We start from the raw sequence: 21144 nt of genomic DNA on the forward strand, positions 1-21144 counted from the left end.
CTTAACTAAAATAGGTAGAAAGATATATGTCTTGTCTGTAAATGTATTACACAAGCAAATCAATTTTATTTGCTCTAGAAGTGCTGATTTCAAGTACTTTCCGAAACAAAACATACTATCCTTTTAAGCTCTCCTCTGCCTTCACTTTCTTCTTTTAAATTATGACCAATCCTCTCTCACAAACTACCATAAATGTCACAGCTTCTGAATAAAAAGGCTATATCCTATTAAATTAAAAGTACTGCAATTCATGGGCCGGCCCCGTGGCTCAGCGGTTAAGTGCGCGCGCTCCGCTACTGGCGGCCCGGGTTCGGATCCTGGGCGCGCATGGACACACCGCTGCTGAGGCCGCGTCCCACATACACCAACTAGAAGGATGTGCAGCTATGACATACAACTATCTACTGCGGCTTTGGGGGAAAAATAAATAAATTAATTAATTAAAAAAAAAAAAAGTACTGAAATTCAAACCCAAAAGTCAGAACAAAAGAAAAAACTAACCCACACTGCCTTCTTGATTGTCAGTTGTTTCTTCATCAGTTCTTTGAATACCTTTTTGTTTTCCTCTTGTATACATATTAAGATTCCCCTAAAAATGTTTAAAATAAAAGCCATTAAACATTTAGTATAGTTATAAAAAAAGAATTCGGTAGGACTTTCCAATCTTGCTTAATTATAAAGATATTTTCTGCTATAAATGCTTACAACTCCAGCAATAACGAGTGACTGATCAAACAAATGCTGAACAAAACGATGAATAATTTAACCAAAAAATGGATAAGTACTATAGAAAAAACATTGAACTACAGATTATTAAATCACCCCCTTAATGGAAGAATAGATTTACTTCTTCTGTTTCATTAAACACTCCCAAGTCTTCAAATTCTCTCATTCGCTGTCTACGCATCTTCTTCATATCATCCATTTTTTGAAGTACAGCTTCAGCAGTGCTTGAAAAAAATTGATATAAATATAAGCTAAAATTGTAAAAGCAGTATATTTTTAAGAACTCAATTTTTCTTCCATTGTATTCTTTGAGTGCTGGGATTTTAAATATCTCTATAAGAAGAATTGATTTACATGTGTAAAAATATTTTTTAAATTTCTTTCCACGAATTTAAATACATACTGTATACAGAATTACTACAAAGTCCTCTAAAAATCATTCTCCTTTACGCTTTACACAAACTGAATGCATTAAATATTCGAAATTTATGATCCCTTGCCAACAAAAGGTTTTATAACCTAAATAATTTTTACTTACTTTGTTATAAGTTTGTCAAACAGCACAGACTGGTTCACAGTACTATAACGACTTCTAATCCTACAACTGCGGCGAACTTCAACATCACCATTCTCTTCACGCAAGTGTTCTGTAGTCTGAACAATGTTTCTAGTCCTCAATGACCGAGTAACCGGAATCACTTTGTCTTTATAGATGTGTACATAAAAATAATGAAAAGATTTGAAATAATAGCATTTATAAAACAATTCTAAAATGAACAATTAACTACACTTTCATGTAACAAAATTTTACTATCTTGAACTTACCTTTCTTAAAAATATTAGAAAACAAAAATAAAGTTACAACACACACAGTATACACTTAGGATATGATTCAGCAATTCCACTCTCAAGAGAAAAGATACATAACACAAAGACTTGTACACAAATGTTCAAAGCAGTCTTGTGATAACCCTAAACTGGAAACAATACAAATGTCCATCAAAAGATGAATAAACAAATTGTGAGAAACAACCTAGGTGTCCGTCAATGGATGAATGGATGAAGAAGATGTGAAACATACACACAACAGAATATTATTCAGCCATAAGAAGGACATACTGGGGCCGGCCCCGTGGCTTAGTGGTTAAGTCCGCGCGCTCCGCTACCGGCGGCCCGGGTTTGGATCCCAGGTACGCACTGACGCACCACTTCTCCGGCCATGCTGAGGCTGTGTCCCACATACAGCAACTAGAAAGATGTGCAACTATGACATACAACTATCTACTGGGGCTTTGGGGGAAAAAAAAAGGAGGATTGGCAATAGGTATTAGCTCAGAGCCGGTCTTCCTCAGCAAAAAGAGGAGGATTTGCATGGATGTTAGCTCAGGGCTGATCTGCCTCACAAAAAAAAAAAAAAAGAAGGACATACTGCTGTTAGCAACAACATGAATGGACCTTGAGGGCATTAGGCTAAGTGAAATAAGTCAGACAGAGAAAGACAAATACTGTATGATATCACTTATATGTAGAATCTAAAAAAGCTGCACTCACAGAAAGAGAATAGAATGGTGGTTTCCAAGGACTGGGGGTGTGAGGGAAAAGGAGAGATGTTGGTCAAAGAGTACAAATATCCAGCTATAAGATAAGCAAGTTCTAGGGTCTAGCGTACAGCACAGCGATTACAGTTAATAATACTGCATTACATTTTTGAAAGTTGCTAGGAGAATAGATCTTAAATGTTCTCATCACAAAAAAGAAATAGTAATTATGTGACATGACACAGGTGTTAACTACAGCTATGGTAGTAATCATTTTGCAATACATAAGTGTATTAAATTAACATTTGTTGTACACCTTAAACTCACACAATGTAATATATCAATTATATCACGATAAAGCTGAGAAAAAAACAAAAACAAATTGTGGTATATCCATATAATAGAATACTACTCAGCAACAAAAAGCAACAACATGGATGATACTCAAGGTAATTACGCTGAATAAAAGAAGCCAGACAAAAAAGAATGCATACTGTATAATTCCATTTATATAGAACTCTAGAAAACACAAACTAATCTATAGTGACAGAAAGCAGATCAGTGGTTGCTCAGGAATCTTAGGGCTTGGAGAGAAGTGGGGGGGAAACCAGGGGGATTATAAAAGAGACTGAGGAAATTCCAGGAGGTGATGGTTATCTTTATCATCTTATTGCAGTAACAGTTTCATGGCATATACTTATGTCAAAACCAAAAAATTGTATGTACTTCAATACACCTATAGACAAAATATTAATTACATGTTTTAAAAACATGAAAGGCCTTTAACATTACTTACCTTCTTTGCACTCTTCTTTTTTTTTATCAGCCTGCTGTCTGGCCAACTGCCTATATGAAAAAAATTCATTAAGTAATTCAAAATAATTGACATAATTTTAAATCCTACATTTCATAATACCCCAAACTAGGACAAAAAGTTAAATTAGTTTGGAGAGTAAATACTTGTAGATACCTAAAAACCTAAAAAACACTGAAAAAATAGCTTGAGAATATCTATGCTTATATAATATAAGTTATGGTTAAACAAAGTCTGAGAACCTGTTGTGAAATTCACTGATAAATACATTAACTCTTAGCTAAACAGAATTAATCAAATCAAAGTATCTTACCTAAAGCAAGAAATGAAATCCTTAGCCTAAGTGTTTAGTTATAATTGAACAAAAGCAAGACAATGTGGGGCCAGCCCCGTGGTATAGCGGTTAAGTGAACGTGCTCCGATGCTGGCGGCCTGGGGTTTGGATCCCGGGCGTGCACCGAGGCACCACTTGTCAGGCCATGCTGTGGCGGCATGGCGTCCCATATAAAGTGGAGGAAGATAGGCACAGATGTTAGCCCAGGGCCAGTCTTCCTCAGCAGGGAAAAAAAAAAACAGGAGGATTGGCGTGGATGTTCGCTCAGGGCTGATCTTTCTCACGCACACAAAAAAAAATTAAAAAAAAAAAAGACAATGTGTTTTATACCACAGGGATATAATGGTCCCATATCATCAAGGAATTTATAACTATAAACAGAACTAATGTCCCTTAGTGACATGTTAATTTCCTTCTAAGAACATTTGCTGGCTACAATCTTTACATATGACATGAATTATCATGCACATGTAGAAACAATCCCATTTATGAATGAGATGTCCCGCCTACAAACTGGCAGACAGAATCTACTGAATTGGAAAGGACACTTTCCAAGCTTTAAAAAAAGTACTCTACCCTCATCGTTTTTCAAAATTCCATTGAGCAAACAAAGTAGTTATGTCTTATTAACTTATTTTTAGGGACTTGATTTTCCATACTTAGATAGGCTATATCTATTAATCAACCTATGTATCAAGCTATTTGCAACTGGGATGGTTATGCACATGAAATTTTAAATGTGACACCTTAAAATGAAATGAAACCATCTTATCCAGAAGAGTTAACTCATATTCTCATAACAATGTAAGTCATCATTAATTCCTTCCCTTTCTTGGAACACAGATAAGAACTAAGAACAAAATAAAAACCTTTGAGCAATCCATCTATAGGTCAGGGCCTAGTTTGTTCACAAGCTCATATACTTACCTCATAAAGGAGTCTCTCCCTATATACCACGTACGTCTACACTTTTATAAACCAGGCCTCTGTTAGATGGTAAGGACACAATGATTAAAGTAGTATTTTTCTTTTCCTTTTTTTTTTTTTTGCCTGTAGGGGAAGGGGAGTACTTTTCCCCTTGCGAGGGTTGATGAACTTTTTCTTATAAAGACAGTAAATATTTCAGGCTTGTGAGCCATACAGTCTCTGTTACAACTACTCACACAACTCTTAACACTGAAGTGGAAAACGAGTCACAGACAGAACGAATGGGCATGGCTGTGTTCCAATGAAACTATTTACAAAAACAGGCGGCTGGACTTTTGTCAACCCCTGATGAAAACTATGGATCTTTTCTCCCTAGAAAATTGCATATACACATACAAGTTTAAACATTACTTTGGAGGTTTCATGTGCCCCCTGAAAACTGGACCGTAGTTAAGAACCCCAGGACCAAAGAAATATAGATCCTGCCCTCAAGGCACAGTTATTCAAATCTTTCTGTTTAACAGTCTTGGTCTCCTTGTCTTTGAGCCCTAAACAGCTTGAAAGCAAAGAGAGGGGAAACACAGAAAGGAACTAAGAGATTACTACAGTCAGGCAAACTGGCAACAGCAAAAAGGGTCACCCCAATAAGAAACAGGAACACCACATAAAGCAGAATTCAAAAATACTGTAGGCCACTTTACATAATTCTTATACAAACAGAGCCTGATGTTATCATTATGTAAAATTATAAATAGTCCTTGTAATAATGATCTGAATAGAGACTTTTTTTTTTGGTGAGGAAGATCAGCCCTGAGCTAACATGATGCCAATCCTCCTCTTTTTTTTTTTTTTCCTGAGGAAGACTGGCCCTGAGCTAACATCTGTACCCATCTTCCTCTACTTTATATGGGACGCCGCCATAGCACAGCTAGACAAGCAGTGCGTCGGTGCACACCCAGGATCCGAACCGGCGAACCCGGGGCTGCCAGTGGAGTGTGTGCACTTAACCGCTTGTGCCACACTGGGCCGGCCCCCAGAGACTTTCTTTAAGATAGAAATTCTCCTCCACAGAAGACATACAAATGGCCAATAAGCACATGAAAAGATATTTAACATTATTAACCATCAAGGAAATGCAAATCAGAATCACAATGAGATACCTGACACCAACTCAAATGGCTAAGACCACAATGACAGACTACGACAAGTGTTGACGAGGATGTGGAGAAACTGGAACCCTCGTACACGGCTGGTGAGAATGTAAAGGGGTACAGCTACTTTGGACAAGTTTGGCAGTTCCTCAACATTAAAAGAGTTACCATTTGACCTAGCAATTCCACTCCTAGGTATATACCCCAAAGAATCAAAACCCGACGTCCACACAAAAATTTGTACACCAACATTCACAGCATTACTTATAATAGCCAAAAAGTGGAAATAATCCAAATGTCCATCAATTAATGAGTGGATGAACAAAATGTGATATATTCATACAATGGAATCTTATTTGGCAATAAAAAGAATGAAGTGCTGATAAGATACTACAATACAGAGGAACCTTCAAAACATTATACCAAATGAAAGAAGAAACAAGGTTTCTTTTTGGGGTGATGAAGATGTTCTGAAATTAGATAGTAGAGATAGTTGCACAATATTGTGAATATTTTAAAACCACTGAATTATACACTTTAAAACTGTGAATTTTATGCAATGCGAATTATATCCCAATAAAGTTACTTAAAAATAATTAATAAAAAAGATAGAATTCAATATATTTTAAAAGGAATCTAATTAAAAAATACAAAGTCACTCATCTTTAAATCTAGATTAAAAAGCACTTATTTTAATGCACTCCTTTAATACTTTTGAAGCATAAAGCCCAGCACGATGTTTCACAAACTTGAATAACGTACAGATCCTTCTAAAGGTAAAAACTTACAAGACTTCCAACATTAATTTTTTTATGATTATGTACAAGCCAAACGAGATATAAATTCATTTACGTTTTATACAATAAAACTAACCACCAACTAAAATATTAACACGATAGGCGGTTTTGCTGAAACAAAATAGCCATATTTGCTGTGTGAATGTGGTACCGACTGCTATCAGTTTCTCTTGAGTTTTTTGGTATGTTTTGTATCACGTTTATTGTGTATGATTCATCCACTTCTATTTGAAGTGCTCCAAACCTTCATTTGAACAGCATGTCATGACATTACATCATGTGGCTTTCTCTTGGAAGCACATACATCGTTTATGTGTTAAGGTCAGACTTTGTTCTTATCTCATGAACCTGAGATAACTAAAGCAGTATGACTTGGTGCCAATTTAATTGTAAACACAAATGTAGGGCCTGAAATTTTACGCTCTTCTCTATAGGGTAGCAATTTAGATGATCCAGAATGTTTATTGTTTCTTCAGATCATGAAGTAAACTTTAAAATTCTCATAGAGAATTCATGGACCACTCCCCCCACCAAGAAGATTTCAAGTTTCAGAAATACTGAGGTAGCTTAAACTGTATTTCATTGATTCTGAAAGTTGTACACTTCCCCCATTTTAACATCTCTGAAATTGGGATGTGTCTTACAATTGATGGCATGTCATAGTTTAACTTCCAGTGTTTTTTTCTTTTTTACTGTCTCATAAAATAATTTTGTACGTTTCAATTGCTATCTTGGATTCCCTGAAATACAGTAGTAAACATTCCACAAATAATGGATGAAATAAGATGCAAATTTAAAAATACATAATAAAAGACTGATTAAATGAAGAAAAAAAAACAGTAACAAAAAACTTAAAAGGGCGCAACTCACTTATCTGGAAAACCGGCTATACAAAATAAGAATCAAAATTCTATTTAAGAGTAGGAGAGTTCTAGTCTTCATTATGAGTAATTTATGAGAAGAATTAAAGTAAAAACAATTATTTCATCAAACAAATTTTATTCTAATTGGCACTTCCCCTCATTTATGTCAGGCCCACCAAAATGGGGGAAAATGTGAAGGTTTTGAGCTAATTAAACTTAGATTTAAATCTGTCCTGAATCAAACAAACCCAAGTTTCAGGAAGTACTTAACTACTTAATTCACTGAAACTAATTCCTCGAGTATTAAAATGGGATTCATGCCACCTACCTCAGGGTTCTTGAGAAACAAAATTTAAAAATATGTATAAAGCATCTATTTTCATTAAACAAGACAAAAAAAAACCCCCCCAAATCATGTTTTTCTTCTATGTGAAGACTGCTTTATAAGCACACCAACACACAGAAATTCATAAAAGACTCTGAATTGATGAAAAACTTGGTAGCAAGCAATCAGAAATATAACCACTATTTTGAATAAAGGCTCTGTATAAACCATGAAATAGAACCGCATATATAAAATATATACAGTCACCATGTCTCTTTAAATACTAAGTACTTAAGAGACCTGATCGTGTATCAACAAACCTTGTTAGCTGCATTCACACATATCACAAATATCATCTCTGAACAAGAAAATCAAAGCAAACCTAACTGTGTACATATTACATTTTTAATTCAGTAATATTCATTTGTGGCAATTTCATTTAAATAAATTACATTTTACAACCCCGGAATTTTGATGACTGGTCAAGAGTATACCTAATAATACTTTAAAACTATTTTGAATTAGCATTCAACCATCTTGTATTACCTTGTAAAATGCCTGCCATTAGCATGTTTCTCCGTTATTTCCATATTCTTATCAAAACTAGAATCTGAAGAATTCTGTGCATTTTTTCTCAAAGACCTTAAAGCACGTGTCCGGTGGTAGGTTTCAACTTCCTTAACTGAAGACCCATCCTTTAAGAAAAATTAAGAAAGCCATCTAAGTTTAAGAAAGCCATCTAAGTTTTTCTTTAGTCAAAATTTCCAAGTTAAATTCCTCCTAGGAGTTTTCTCTGATTATAAGTTTATAACAACTGCTTTTTGTGCAGAATCATTTTGCATCTCTCCAAAAAACTACAATAGTTAATATCTAGAATAATCATTTTATGATAAACAAATATTAGCAATGTCTATGAAATGGCCAATATAAGATTTATTGATGAACTAGCATGAATAGCTCTATTTCATAATAAGTAGTCTAGAGAGTGAAGTTTTCGACTGTGATAAAAAGTTGTAATAGTTCATAACAGTAAGTACTCCTCTATTTTAAAGCTACAGAAATTAGAAAGATACACACACCATTGTCTGCCATGCAACCACTGGCAGTAACCTTAAAAAAACTGGACCATCAGAATTGTAATTTTGGCTTGGATGACAAAAAGGAGTTATTAGTATCTATTTCACCCAGATAATGAAACAATTGAATTCAAAGACTGTTTTTAGGTAAGTTAATCTGTTGTAAAACCATAGAGCTCTATGTAACTTTATTTTTGCTCAATAGACTGAAGGGTCTCTAAGTTAGTGGGCTGCTTTATGAGCTACAGAGGTTCTGTCATAAACTATTCAAAAGTTCATACACACCTCTCTGAAATTGTATAAAGAATACTTTTACATTAGAAGAGAAGGCAAAAGCACCTAACAACTCTATAATTCCATGCCTTCCGACCATGAAAATTTTAGAATTTTAGACAATCTTAGAAAAACAGGCAGTGTTTTAGGAAAAAAAATGAAACAGTGCCCCCCCCCACATTACGCTGGCTTTATTAGGTCATTTCATTGTTTTATCAGGACATGCTGTCATTTAATTTTGTTTCATGCAGAATATTTAATCGGTTCACAAGTAAAACAAGAATATTTATGCAAGGTTTTGTGTAAGAATTAGACAAACACTTCATAAAATACTAAGTGATGTGTATGACTTGTTACCACTTTAACAGTGTACCCATATTTAAGGATGTTTGAAAAAAGAATACCAACACTTTTAGGTAGGTGTATTATTTTTTAAAACGAACATCTACATCTTAGATGGGTGTAGTGGAACACAAGACTTTCCGAGGAAAATTTTAAGGGAATCTATTTCCAGATTCTCAACTTCCATGTGTACTTTTCCTTAAAACTGATCTGCCTGAGAAGGCACCTTAACACAAGGCATCCTCTTTCATTTACCTTTTTCTCATTTTACAAAAGACAGTCATCTCTCTCACTCATTCTGAATCTTACTATTGTGGACTGCCTCAAGGCATTAAACACCTTCCTAAAGCCAAAGAAAGAAAAACACTAGTGTAGGTGTTAAGAAATTGAATGACCAAGCTAGGCAACAAATCCTTTCCTTTGTTAGATGGTTTCCAGTTCTTTGCTTTCAACAAAATTGAAAGGAGACCTAATCAAGCTAAGAGAGCATTAAAAATAATTTTTGGCAAGTGATTTTCAGCATATAAGCCAGAAAAACTGAGAGGCACTGCTGAACGAAACTCCTTTCATTACTATCTACTTATTTATATGAACAATGTTCTCAGTGCTTACATTTATAAAAACAATGGAACTGATGCCAAACATTGTTTTCAGCAATAAGTAAGACTGACCTACAGATACATGAACTAATCGGGTAAGGAGGGGGACTTCAACCACGTGAAATCTTAATGAAATCTTACTTTCTATGTTTAATCATTTTGAATCAAAATAGATAATGTGTTTTTGTTGTTTTGATCAATTTAATAACTGTGATAATTCAATACACAAAAGTTTTATTTCTTGGAGCCTTGCAATCACAAAAAGTGGAAAAAAATTCAAATTTTGTTTTACAAGTATAAAAGGATAAATGACTTTCAAGCATAAAAATATATCAAGATAAAATGCTGTAGGTTAAGTGAATTGGAAATACAAATTAAAAGAAGGAAAAAAAAGAATCAAGGTAAAATTTCTGACTGCTAAAAGAGCTGGTTCATGTATTATTTATTTATTTATTTTTTGTGAGGAGATCAGCCCTCTGCTAACCTCTGCCAATCCTTCTCTTTTTCTGCTGAGGAAGACTGGCCCTGGGCTAACATCCATGCCCATCTTTCTCCACTTTATATGGGACACTGCCACAGTGTGGGTTGCCAAGCAGTGTGTCGGTGCGCGCCCAGGATCTGAACCAGCGAACTCCAGGCTGCCACAGCAGAGCACAGGCACTTAATTGCTTGCGCCACCAGGCCGGCCCCGCATGTATTATTTGTTAATGTTCCAAGACAGGCACCAAATAACTATGGTTTTTAGATTCCAGTGGATATCTGTAAAAGTCTGATGTAATAGTTGTATTTTTTAATGTCAACATTAAAAGATGACAGAAATAGATCTCCTTTGTAACTATTTAAACCAATGGGGGTGGGTGAATCTTAGATGGCAGCTTAAAAATGTAAAAGAGAATATAGAGCTAAAAAAACCTTACGAACTCTTAGAAGGAAACATAGGGGAAAACTTCCATGACATTGGACTTGCCAATGATTTTAGATATGACACCAAAAGCACAGACAACAAAGGAAAAAACATGTTAGACTTCATCAAAATTAAAAACTTGCATGCAAAAGACACTATCGACAGAGTGAAATGGAAACTCATAGAACAAGAGAACATATTTGCAAATCATATATCTAACAAAGGACTGATATTCATAATATATAAAGAACTCCTATATTTTAACAACCAAAAAACAATTGAAAAATGGGCAAAGGACTTGAATAGACATTTCTCCAAAGAATATATACAAGTGGCCAGTAAACACACGAAAAGATGTTTAACATAACTAGTCATAAGAAAATACAAATCAAACCCACAATGAGATACCACTTCACACTCATTAAGATGACTATTATCAAAAAAAGAAAATAAGTGTTGGCAAGGATGTGAAGAAAGTGGAACCTCTGTGTACTGCTGGTGGGAATGTAAAAGTGTGTGGCCGCTGTGGAAAATGATATGGCAATTCCTCAAAAAATTCAACATAGAATTACCATATGACCCAGCAATCCTACTTCTGGGTGTATACACAAAAGAAGTGAAAGCAAGATCTGAAGAGGTGTTTGTACACTCATGTCCATAGCAGCATTATTCACAATAGCCAAAAGGTAGAAGCAATCCGAGTGTTCATTGACATAATACATGAAATACATAATACAACGAAATATTATTAAGCCTTAAAAAGGAAGGAAATTTTAACACATTGATACAACATGGACGAACCTTGAAGACATTATGCTAAGTGAAATAAGTCAGTCACAAATATTGTACGTTTCCTCTTATATGAGGCTCCTAGAAGAGTAAAATTCAGAGACAGAAAGTAGAATGGCGACTGCCAGGACCTGGGAGGAGGGCAGAATGGGGAGTTAGTGTTTAATGGGTACAGAGTTTCAGTTTTGGAAGATGAAAAAATTCTGGATATGGATGGTGGTTATGGTTGCAGAACAATGTGAATGCACTTACTTAATACTACATAACTATAAACATAAAAACGGTTAAAATGGTAAATTTTATGTTATCTATATTTTATTATAATAGAAAAGGAAAGTAAATGTTACCATATTCCTGGGGATAATAAAAAAGGTTTGTTTCCATAGGAAAACAGAAAGGAGGGGGGTGCTAAATATTGGGGAAAAAAATTCCCTGAGAAACCTGGAAGATTTACACTTATAAATGGTATAAGGGAATTTCCGATTTGCACAGTGAGTGGCTTAGTTCATCCTTCCTAAATAAGCATTAGGCATCAAGAAAGACTCTCCTTAACAGTGCGGAGAAAAAAACAAAACAGGTTTTCACAGAATCACCTACATACAGGTACACACTGGGGGATTTTAAAATATCAGTAACTTTCAAAAACAATTTACATAAAAGCAATACAAAAATAAAAGTAATAGGGGCTGGCCCGGTGGCGCAGGCGGTTAAGTGTGTGTGCTCCGCTGCGGCGGCCCAGGGTTCGCCGGTTCAGATCCCAGGCTTGCACCAACTCACTGCTTGGCAAGACATGCTGTGGCGGCGCCCCATATAAAAAGTAGAGGAAGATGGGCACGGATGTTAGCCCAGGGCCGGTCTTCCTCAGCAAAAAAAGAGGAGGATTAGCAGATGTTAGCACAGGGCTGATCTTCCTCACAAAAAAAATAAATAAATAGAAAATAAAAGCAATATATGCCCGTTATAACTGAAAAAATGAAGAAACACACAAACACAAAACTGTCACCCTGAATTCCAGCTACCCACAACTACTGTTAACCTTTTGGTACATAAACCATTCTTTTCCTATGCAAACATATTCATACTATTTTTAAATTGGGATAATACTATTTATGTTTGGTAACTTTTTTTTAGTAATACAAATGTTTTCCCATGTCATGAAATATTATTCTAAAAATTTTTTTAAATGAATGAATAGTATTCCAACCATTACACGAATCTATTTAACAAACTGCTTAATGTATTATGTTTAGGTTATCTGCAATTTTTGTGTGTGCGTTATAAATACCTCTAGATAAATCATCTTGTGTACATCTGATTATCTAAGGAAACTAGCAAAGTTATTAAATCAGTCACATTTTAATACAGCTAATCAAAATAATTCTCTAGAGGTAAGTTAAATGCCAACTGTTAACAGTAATTAACACTGGATGATAGAAATGGGGACTTTCACTTTCTATTTTTTACATTTTTACAACATGTATTACTAGAAAAAAATTTCCTAAGAAGTAAAAAACAGAGAAAACATACTTAATCTGAAAACTAAACCTGTAGATGTAGTATTCTCATTTATTCTTTGACTAAAATCTACTTAAATATTGAGAGCACTGATAGTTCTTTAAAAGTGAAGCTTTAAAAGAGGAAAAAATATATTTGTTAGATTTTAAGTCTGCTATAATCTTGCAAAATCAGTAAGTTAGTACAGGGAGCATGCAACAATAGAATCACAAAAGTTTTTTTCCCAAAGTAGACACAATTGCATAACAGAAATCTTCTAATATGCTGTTTTTCCACAAAAAGACCAAGCTTATTAAAGCTTTAAATTCATAACAAAAAATATGTATGGGGGGGGTCAGCTGGTTGAGTCAATTCAAGTATCAATTCAACAAATGAGGTTTAAACAGGATTTTTAAAATCACAGTTATAATAATGATATAAAGTGTATTCCTCCAGACTTCAGGCTCCTTGAAAGCTTGAACAGCAGTATATTCCAATGCACAGTGGTATACATGTTGGTATACCCAGCATAGTTGTGACATCCCTCCTTAGCTTCATCTTTAAACACAGGTGTGGTCAATTCCTCACCAGTGATCTGTTCCACAAGCTCCAGGAATTTGGTTTCTACCTCTACAGCTCTTTCAGTAGATCTAAAACCATCTTCCAAGAGCTAAAGCCAATGGTCTCTGCTCTACCTCACTGACTTCTATGGAGTTGATCACTCCCTTCTTTAAATGCTTTGATCCTTTGGTTTACATGATATTCTTTTTTACATAATTCATCCTCTTCTCACCCTTAAAATACAGCCATTGCTCCAGACCTTCTTAAATATTTTTGTGTTTTGCTATGTTTCCTATTCACCTTCAAGGATTCAACTATCGCCTCTATATAGGTGACTTTCAAAGATATATAGTCCTAACCACTCACCAAACTCTGGCATCATATTCCCAATGGTCTACTGCTCACCAATTTAGCTGGAAACATCGCCTTCCCTCCGTGTCTGAACAACTTTCAGACCGCTTGCAGTATTATTTGGCAATTTTGTCTCCATTCCTCCTAGTACTACCTTAATTTAGGCTCTAGTTTTCTCTGCTTTGGTCTATTGTGATAACAGCATACTAATTAAGAGCCAAAACTCTTCAAGAGCCCATGCCTAGGATGGATTCTTGGCACGTCACTTAGAGCTGTATAATCTTGTCCAAGTTACATAAGGTCTCTGTGCCTTAGTTTCCATATCTGCAACGAATATAATAACAATAGTTACTTTACAAGGCAAATGTGTGTATGTATATTAGGTACTTTGAATGGCACATAGCAAGTGCTTTATAAATGGTTAACTATTAATATTATAGTCTTTGAACTGGTCTTCCAAACTCCAGACTTGTTGACTATAATCCATCCTAAACACTATCTCATCAGATCTCTGTTCTAAAACTTGCAATTTCTAAGCCTAAAATCAAGGGCCAGTCTAACACAAACTGAAAAAAATGGACTACCTATTAGTGCCCCAAAACAAGTACACTCTCTCAAATGCAGAGCAGCCATGTCACCTAACTCCAGGCAGCAACATTTATTGCCACATGTCAAAATCTCCCTATCCATTCTTTGTGATACTTCATTGAGCTGTATACTTTTTATTTTTCTGTGTTGTGTTATGCTTCAAGTTTTTAAAAATCTCACATATGTTGTACACATCAGTGTTGAGTTTGGAATATCTTTACAGACTTTTAAATAAACATACAGCTAAAAAAAAACAAAACCCAAATAGTACCTTCTACATACTACACCATGTTTTATTTTACTTAATAACATACGGAAGAATAAACATGTATGTAAACACAACCCAAAAGTAATGTACAATTATCACCAAAAAAAATCCCCTACTATCTATCCTTAAGTGACTCTTCAGCATGAGAAACAACTCTAAATTTAATGAATCAAAGAGCCTCTCACCTGTGAAAGCACAGAAATAGACAATGGCTAGTCTGACTGCGGAGGAAAAAGAAACCACAAAAGGGGCATCAAAACTCATAAGGATGATAGGATGAAAATAAAAGTTCAAAAAACAAAAACAAATTAAAAACAAACAAAAATTCAGGGAACCCATACAAGTAGAGGGGGAAAAAAAAACCAAACACAACCTTAAGCTCAGCTGAGTGAGATCATATTTAAAATGTAAAAGTGAATGTGGTTAATAAATAGGCAGGACTGTAGGTACCTTCAGAACTTGAAGATAACATCAGCCACTGAGATTAGATGAAGAAAAATTCAAGTAACAAATTAATATGAACAAATTTAACCATCTTTAAAAGTAACCTACCCTAAGAAATGCTCTGTCAATAAATACATGGCTCAGGAGACCATGAAATAACCAAATACAATCAAGGTGATCAAGGAGTTAAGTTTCTCAAATGCATGACTGATGTAAAAAGCAAGCTATAATCCAATCAAATGAATGTAAAGCCCCCAAATTAGAAAACATTCCCATCACAAAAGTATGTTTCATTTTTAGTATGGGTGGGCTTTGTCAGCATGAATACACTACCCCTCAGGATTATCCATTTCTTTTGATCCAACCCCATGCTCACTAAGTAACCCTCTGACTGTAATTTGGTCTAGACAATCTTTATAGAAGAGAGGAGTACTATGTCTCAAAAAGGTATAATCCCTACTGGAAATCCTGGCCTAGGAAAAAAATCCTTTCCATCCTACAACATCCAGCAGAGTGTTAATTGCTCAACCACCACATACCACTGATATGGCATTTATGACAAACAGTCTCTGTGTTGCTGTGTTAGGTCTCCTCTGCTAGACTAAGTTCCTTTAGAGCAAGGACAATCAATAACAAATATTTATTATGTACCTATTATACCCTAGGTTCTGTTTTAGGTGCTGGGAATACACTGCTGAACAAAAAGTCAAAATCCAAATTCCTATGGAGTTACACTCTAATTTGGGGAGAGATAAAAATACTTAAACAGTGGGAAATTATAGAATACATTACAAGGTGGTAAGTGCTATGGGAACATAAAGCAGAGTAAAAGCACACATCAATGAGAGTGGTTTGTAATTTTAAATAGGGTGGTTAGGGTAAGCATCATTGAAAATGTGAAATTTTAGCAAAGACTTGCAAGAGACAGATTCCTAGGTTCTCCTAGGTAGCACTCACAGCTCTATGGCTTATATAAAGGTGAATCTGAGCAAGTTTTTTAAATCTCTGTGCCTCAGTTCTCTCGCCTGCAAAACAAAGATAATCATACCTAGCTCATAATGTTATGAGGACTGAGTTAACATTTGTAAAATTCTTGGAACACATTATTAAACACTATGAGTTCTGAAATTTTATTTAATTTTTTTAACTAAAAAAATGTAAAAGGTAAAGGAACAGGTCATGCAGATATCCAGGGGAAGAGTATTCCCAACAGGCAGTAGAGCGGGTATAAAGGCCCACATATTCAAGAAGAAGCTATACCAGTGTGGCTGGAATAGACTAGGTTTTGCAAAAGGAAGAATGGAAGAGGATGTCATTATAAAGAGAAGGGGGCAAGGGGAGGGGGTAGCGCTGCTCCTAAACTTTTACTGTTAGATAGGGATTTTTAAGCAGAGGAGTGATCAACTGTTTTGACTTTTAAAAAGATCACTCTGTAAGCTATACTGAGAACTGACTGCTGGGGGAGGGAGACATTACATATAAGGGTGGAGAACAGGGAAGCCAGTCAAGAATCTATTTTAATAATCCAGGCAAGAGATAACAGCTTGAACCAGCATGGCAACAATGGAGAAGCTGAGAAGTGGTCAGATTCTGAACATATTTTGAAGACAGAGCGAACAGAATTTGCTAATACAAAATGAGAGAGGAGTCAAGGATGACGCTAAGGTTTTTGGCCTGAGGAACTGGAAAGATGGAGCAGCCATTAACTAAAATTGATTGTGGTCTTAATAGCTGACAATGACTGAGTTCTAACTATATGCCAAGTGTTCAGGTAATCTCCTGACATGCATGATCACATTTAATCCTCACTATCCATGTGGTGGGTATCCCTTTTAAGCAGTGTAGAGACCTGCTGATTGTTGGCACGCTGCGATTCAAAACTAACAGCTGTTTCAAGCACCTAAGTTACTTAACCAGTATTCATCATTACAGTCACAGGATCTAGCATTGTCCTGAAGATAATAAACATTCAACAACTATTTACTGAAATAGCTTTTCTAAACATGGGCTAATAAGTCAAATGACACGAGTTCAGTGCAGAAGTGTCTGGCCTCCCCAGATGTCTACCAACTTCTGCATGTGATTGAGACACAGATCCCGCAAGTCAGGAATGTTTTTTCAATTCAGAATCACAATTTCAGAGACTGAACAGACTCTTTCACGCCCCTGGGTATAGAAGCAACTAGTATGGGGCAGGTACAAATGATACCGACAACTAATTTCATATAGTGATCCCTCCCTTAACTACGTTTTGTCACTCTCTCCCACCACACACCCCTCCCCTTGGCCTCTCACGCTGACTTGCTAGCCCCTAATCCTCTCTCTGGTCCTATTTTCCCCACCCCCACCACCTCCCTCCCCCCAACACAACCATACTACTTCCTACTGCCTTAACTTGACTCGTGTTGCTTCCTCAACTTCTCCAACCCATTGTTAACACTGCCCCCTCCACCCGTGCCTCTTCCAGCAGCTGGGGTGGGGAGGTGGAGGGACTCGCCCTCAGCCTTAAATCCGCCAATCACAAATCCTATCTGCACTTCAGACCCAGACGGAGAAGAAGCACTCCTTTCAAGAGGACTTGACCGCTCCACCCCCTCGGAACCTTCCCCTATAGACACTGTTGATAACTGCAGCATGATATGATAGGGAGGGAAAGCTTTCGGAGGCAGAGAATCCAAGCTCCAATTTTAGATCCGCCACTCACTGGTTACGTTCTTGAGGCCGTTTCTTCATCTGTAAGATGGATATCATAACTACCCATTCTCACGGAGCTGATAGGAACCTTAAGGTTGGTCTCTATCCCTCACATTATGCAACCTGGTATTATCCACTGCGCTCTGACTACCGAACCCCTCTGGATCGTCAATGAAGGTCAGGGAACCTGAATTACCATCTTGCCCTCCCCGCGGCCCCTAAAACATTTATCACGCACACAGTCAGGAAACGCGTGTCGCACTCGATGGATGCCAACCCAGGGCGGGAGCCGGGGCGACTGAGTGGTGAGGGAAGTGTGCGAGGTGGGGGGTGGGGCAGCCCCCACACCCAGGCTCGGCCTCCAACTGCACTCCCGAGGGCTTCGGTTTCCTCCTGCGTCAGAGTAGGTAGGAAGAAACTGCTCAGCCCTCTTCCAGCCAGCGCGTCTCCTCACCCGCCCCACACCCCTCGGGGCTCGGATCTGAAGGAGCTGCCCTTTCGCTCGTCCTCGATCACGTTCCTCCCGGCCCCTCCCCCCCAACTGTCACCCCGACCGCGCCGCCCACCCCCAGGCCCCACCCGGGCAACGGGCCCCCCAGGCCCGGCCCGAGGGGCCCGCCCCAGGCCGGTACTCACGCCCGCGGCGGCCGCGGTGACGGCGGACTGCTCGGCGGCGCCCGCCGAACGGAGCCGCCTCCGGCCGATCTGCTCCAGGCTGAGGAACTCGTTAGACAGGTCCAGAGAGTCCGTGGCCGAAGCGGCGGAGTGGCTGTGCAGCTCCAGGCTGCTGCGGAGGACCACCATCTTCTCTCCTCCACGCCCGACCGTCCGCGGCGGGAGACGGGGCAGAGCTCGGGACGGCAGGCGCTCAGGCTCTTCCGCGCTCCGAATTCTGGCGCCACAAGCTCCGCGCCAGCGGCCGCAGCGCGCGCGCCCGGGATCCCTCCGCCGCATGTCCCGCCCACGCCGCCACCCTACAACAGCGAGCTCGAAAGTTTCCTTCCATCTGTCAAGGGAAGGACTTCGGGCCGAAGTTGAGGAGAACCCACACCGACAGACTCGAGGACCTGAGCGGACAGTGGCGGGAGGACGCTGACTTCTTTTTCTTATATAGTTCCGGCTTGCTGGACTCGGCGGAGGGAGACGGCGGGTAGCGGACGTGGTCCCGTTTGGAATTTTGGCGCGTGGATGTCGGAGGGGGAGGGGAGGCTCCCGTCCGCTCTGATTGGCTGGCGGGGGCCTGGCGGCTCCTCCCCGCCCCTCCCGACACCTGCCTTCAGCTTCCCGCCCTGCAGGATTCAAATGCAAAATGCCGAGTCCTTGACTGGGGGGCGGGGGAGAAAGCACTTGGCCTTTGACAGCTTTTGACTTGATCCTTAAGAGCTTTGTACCGATAGCTTAACCAAAACAAGTTAACTTCCAAAAGAAAACAGGAGAGGAGCTAAAAGCGAGCTGGCAGAGTACTAAAGGACGCAGGTTCTGTACCCAGCGCTGCCCTATCCCACGTAAACGCTCTTGAGCCAATTATTCACCTCTCCGGGTCTTAATTTCCTCATCTGTAAATTAACTCTAATAATAATACGTAAAGTTCTAAAATACTATTATATCTTAAAACTGTGTCTGCACATATAAACGTTTGCTACGATTACAGAATTACAGAAAATGGCTTCTCTAAGATTACAGCGATTACTTGAATACTTTGAGATAGACAACATGCTGAATGATCCGAATGTGAAAGGAGTCCTAGTGACAGAAACAAAAGCTTTTTATTGATTTGGATAACTACATTTCCTCAATTCGATAACTACAATTCCTTAATTCAGTGAATTAAATATTTATTGAGCATCTGTTATGTGCCGGGCACTATTCTAAGCACTGAGGAAGCAGCAATGAACAAAAAGAGCAAAAATGCCCTCATGGAACTTTTGGTGGAAGGAGGAAGACAATAAACTACATAAATGATATATTTGTTAAAAGACGGTAAGTGTTACAGAGAAATATAAAGTAGGGAAAGGGAAAGGAAGTGTGCAATTTTAAACAGGGTGATTAGGGAAGGTATATCTGGGTGAAGAGAGATGCAAGTGGAGGGGACAGCGAAGCCAATGAGATCAAAGAAGAAAGAGCAGAGAAGAGCAGATCCTGCAGGGCTGTGGGCCTCAGCTTTAAGGTTTTTTACTTTTTATTATACGTGAGATGAAAAGACATCACAGGGTTTTGAACAGAGCAGTGACTTACTCTTTTTGAAAGAATCCCTCCAGCTGCTGCACGGAGAATGCAATACTTGGGACATACTTATACTAAAAACGTTTTGTTGTTTATCTGAACTTCAATTTTAACTGGGTGTCCTGCATTTTTATTTGCTAAATCTGGCAACCCTAGTTAGGAGTCCACTGCAGTTATCCAGGCAGGAGATGACAGTGACACAGACCAGTGTGACAGCAGTGGAGGTAAAGAGAAATGGTCACATTCTGGGTATATTTGGAAGACAGAGGCAACTGAATTTGCTGATTAATTGGATTTAGGCATGAAAGAAATAGAGGAGTCAAGGATGACTCCAATGTTTGTTTTTTTGCTTGAGCTAATGGAAGATGAAGCTGCGCCTAACTTAGATGGAGAAGACTATGGCTAAAGCAAGTTTGGAGGGAATATCAAGAATTCCTTTTGATACACATATAAGATATAGAAGTTATTATATATTCTGCACTTAAAGTTTGGCCTTTTGAAAAGTTTTCAAAAATGTATGCATCGGGCCGCCCAGGTGGCTTAGCGGTTAAGTGTGCGCACTCCGCTACTGGCCGCCTGGGTTTGGATCCTGGGCGAGCACCGACGCACCGCTTCTCTGGCCCTGCTGAGGCTGCGTCCCACATACAGCAACTAGAAGGATGTGCAACTATGACATACAACTATCTACTGGGGCTTTGGGGGAAAAAAAAAAAGGAGGAGGATTGGCAATAGATGTTAGCTCAGAGCCGGTCTTCCTCAGCAAAAAGAGGAGGATTAGCATGGATGTTAGCTCAGGGCTGACCTTCCTCACACACACACACCAAAAAAATGTATGCACCGTGTTATTTACCACAGCATTACTGATAATGTCAGAAAACTGAAAGCAACTTGAATGTCCTTCAGTGGGGCCTCGCTTAAGAAGAATGCTATACAGACATTAAAAATTATGATGTAACTCTGTGTTAATTATATTGAAAGTTGTGCATTGTATACATTGTATTGTATCTTGTTAATTTCTGAATGATAATATAATTGTGTAATTTCTTTGTACTTTTCTCAATTT

The 21144-nt window shown here is 38.1% G+C and overlaps 1 protein-coding gene across 3 annotated transcripts in view; it reads right to left on the minus strand.

Moving 5' to 3' along the window:
- The window catches only part of ATAD2 (ATPase family AAA domain containing 2), a 62078-nt gene extending 43334 nt beyond the window's left edge, over nucleotides 1-18744 (minus strand). For all 3 annotated transcript variants that reach the window (XM_058564893.1, XM_058564894.1, XM_058564892.1), the window contains exons 1-6: nucleotides 18495-18744; nucleotides 8022-8170; nucleotides 3061-3110; nucleotides 1265-1430; nucleotides 848-950; nucleotides 502-589 (exon numbers count right to left, since the gene is read on the minus strand). In XM_058564893.1, the coding sequence (XP_058420876.1) occupies nucleotides 502-589; nucleotides 848-950; nucleotides 1265-1430; nucleotides 3061-3110; nucleotides 8022-8170; nucleotides 18495-18662 (724 nt within the window). In that variant the 5' untranslated portion in view covers nucleotides 18663-18744. The remainder of the gene's footprint in view (nucleotides 1-501; nucleotides 590-847; nucleotides 951-1264; nucleotides 1431-3060; nucleotides 3111-8021; nucleotides 8171-18494) is intronic.
- Between the last annotated feature and the right edge of the window lie 2400 nt (nucleotides 18745-21144).

The sequence above is a fragment of the Diceros bicornis genome, chromosome 21, assembly GCF_020826845.1.
Source record: "Diceros bicornis minor isolate mBicDic1 chromosome 21, mDicBic1.mat.cur, whole genome shotgun sequence".
Taxonomy (NCBI): Eukaryota; Metazoa; Chordata; class Mammalia; order Perissodactyla; family Rhinocerotidae; genus Diceros; species Diceros bicornis.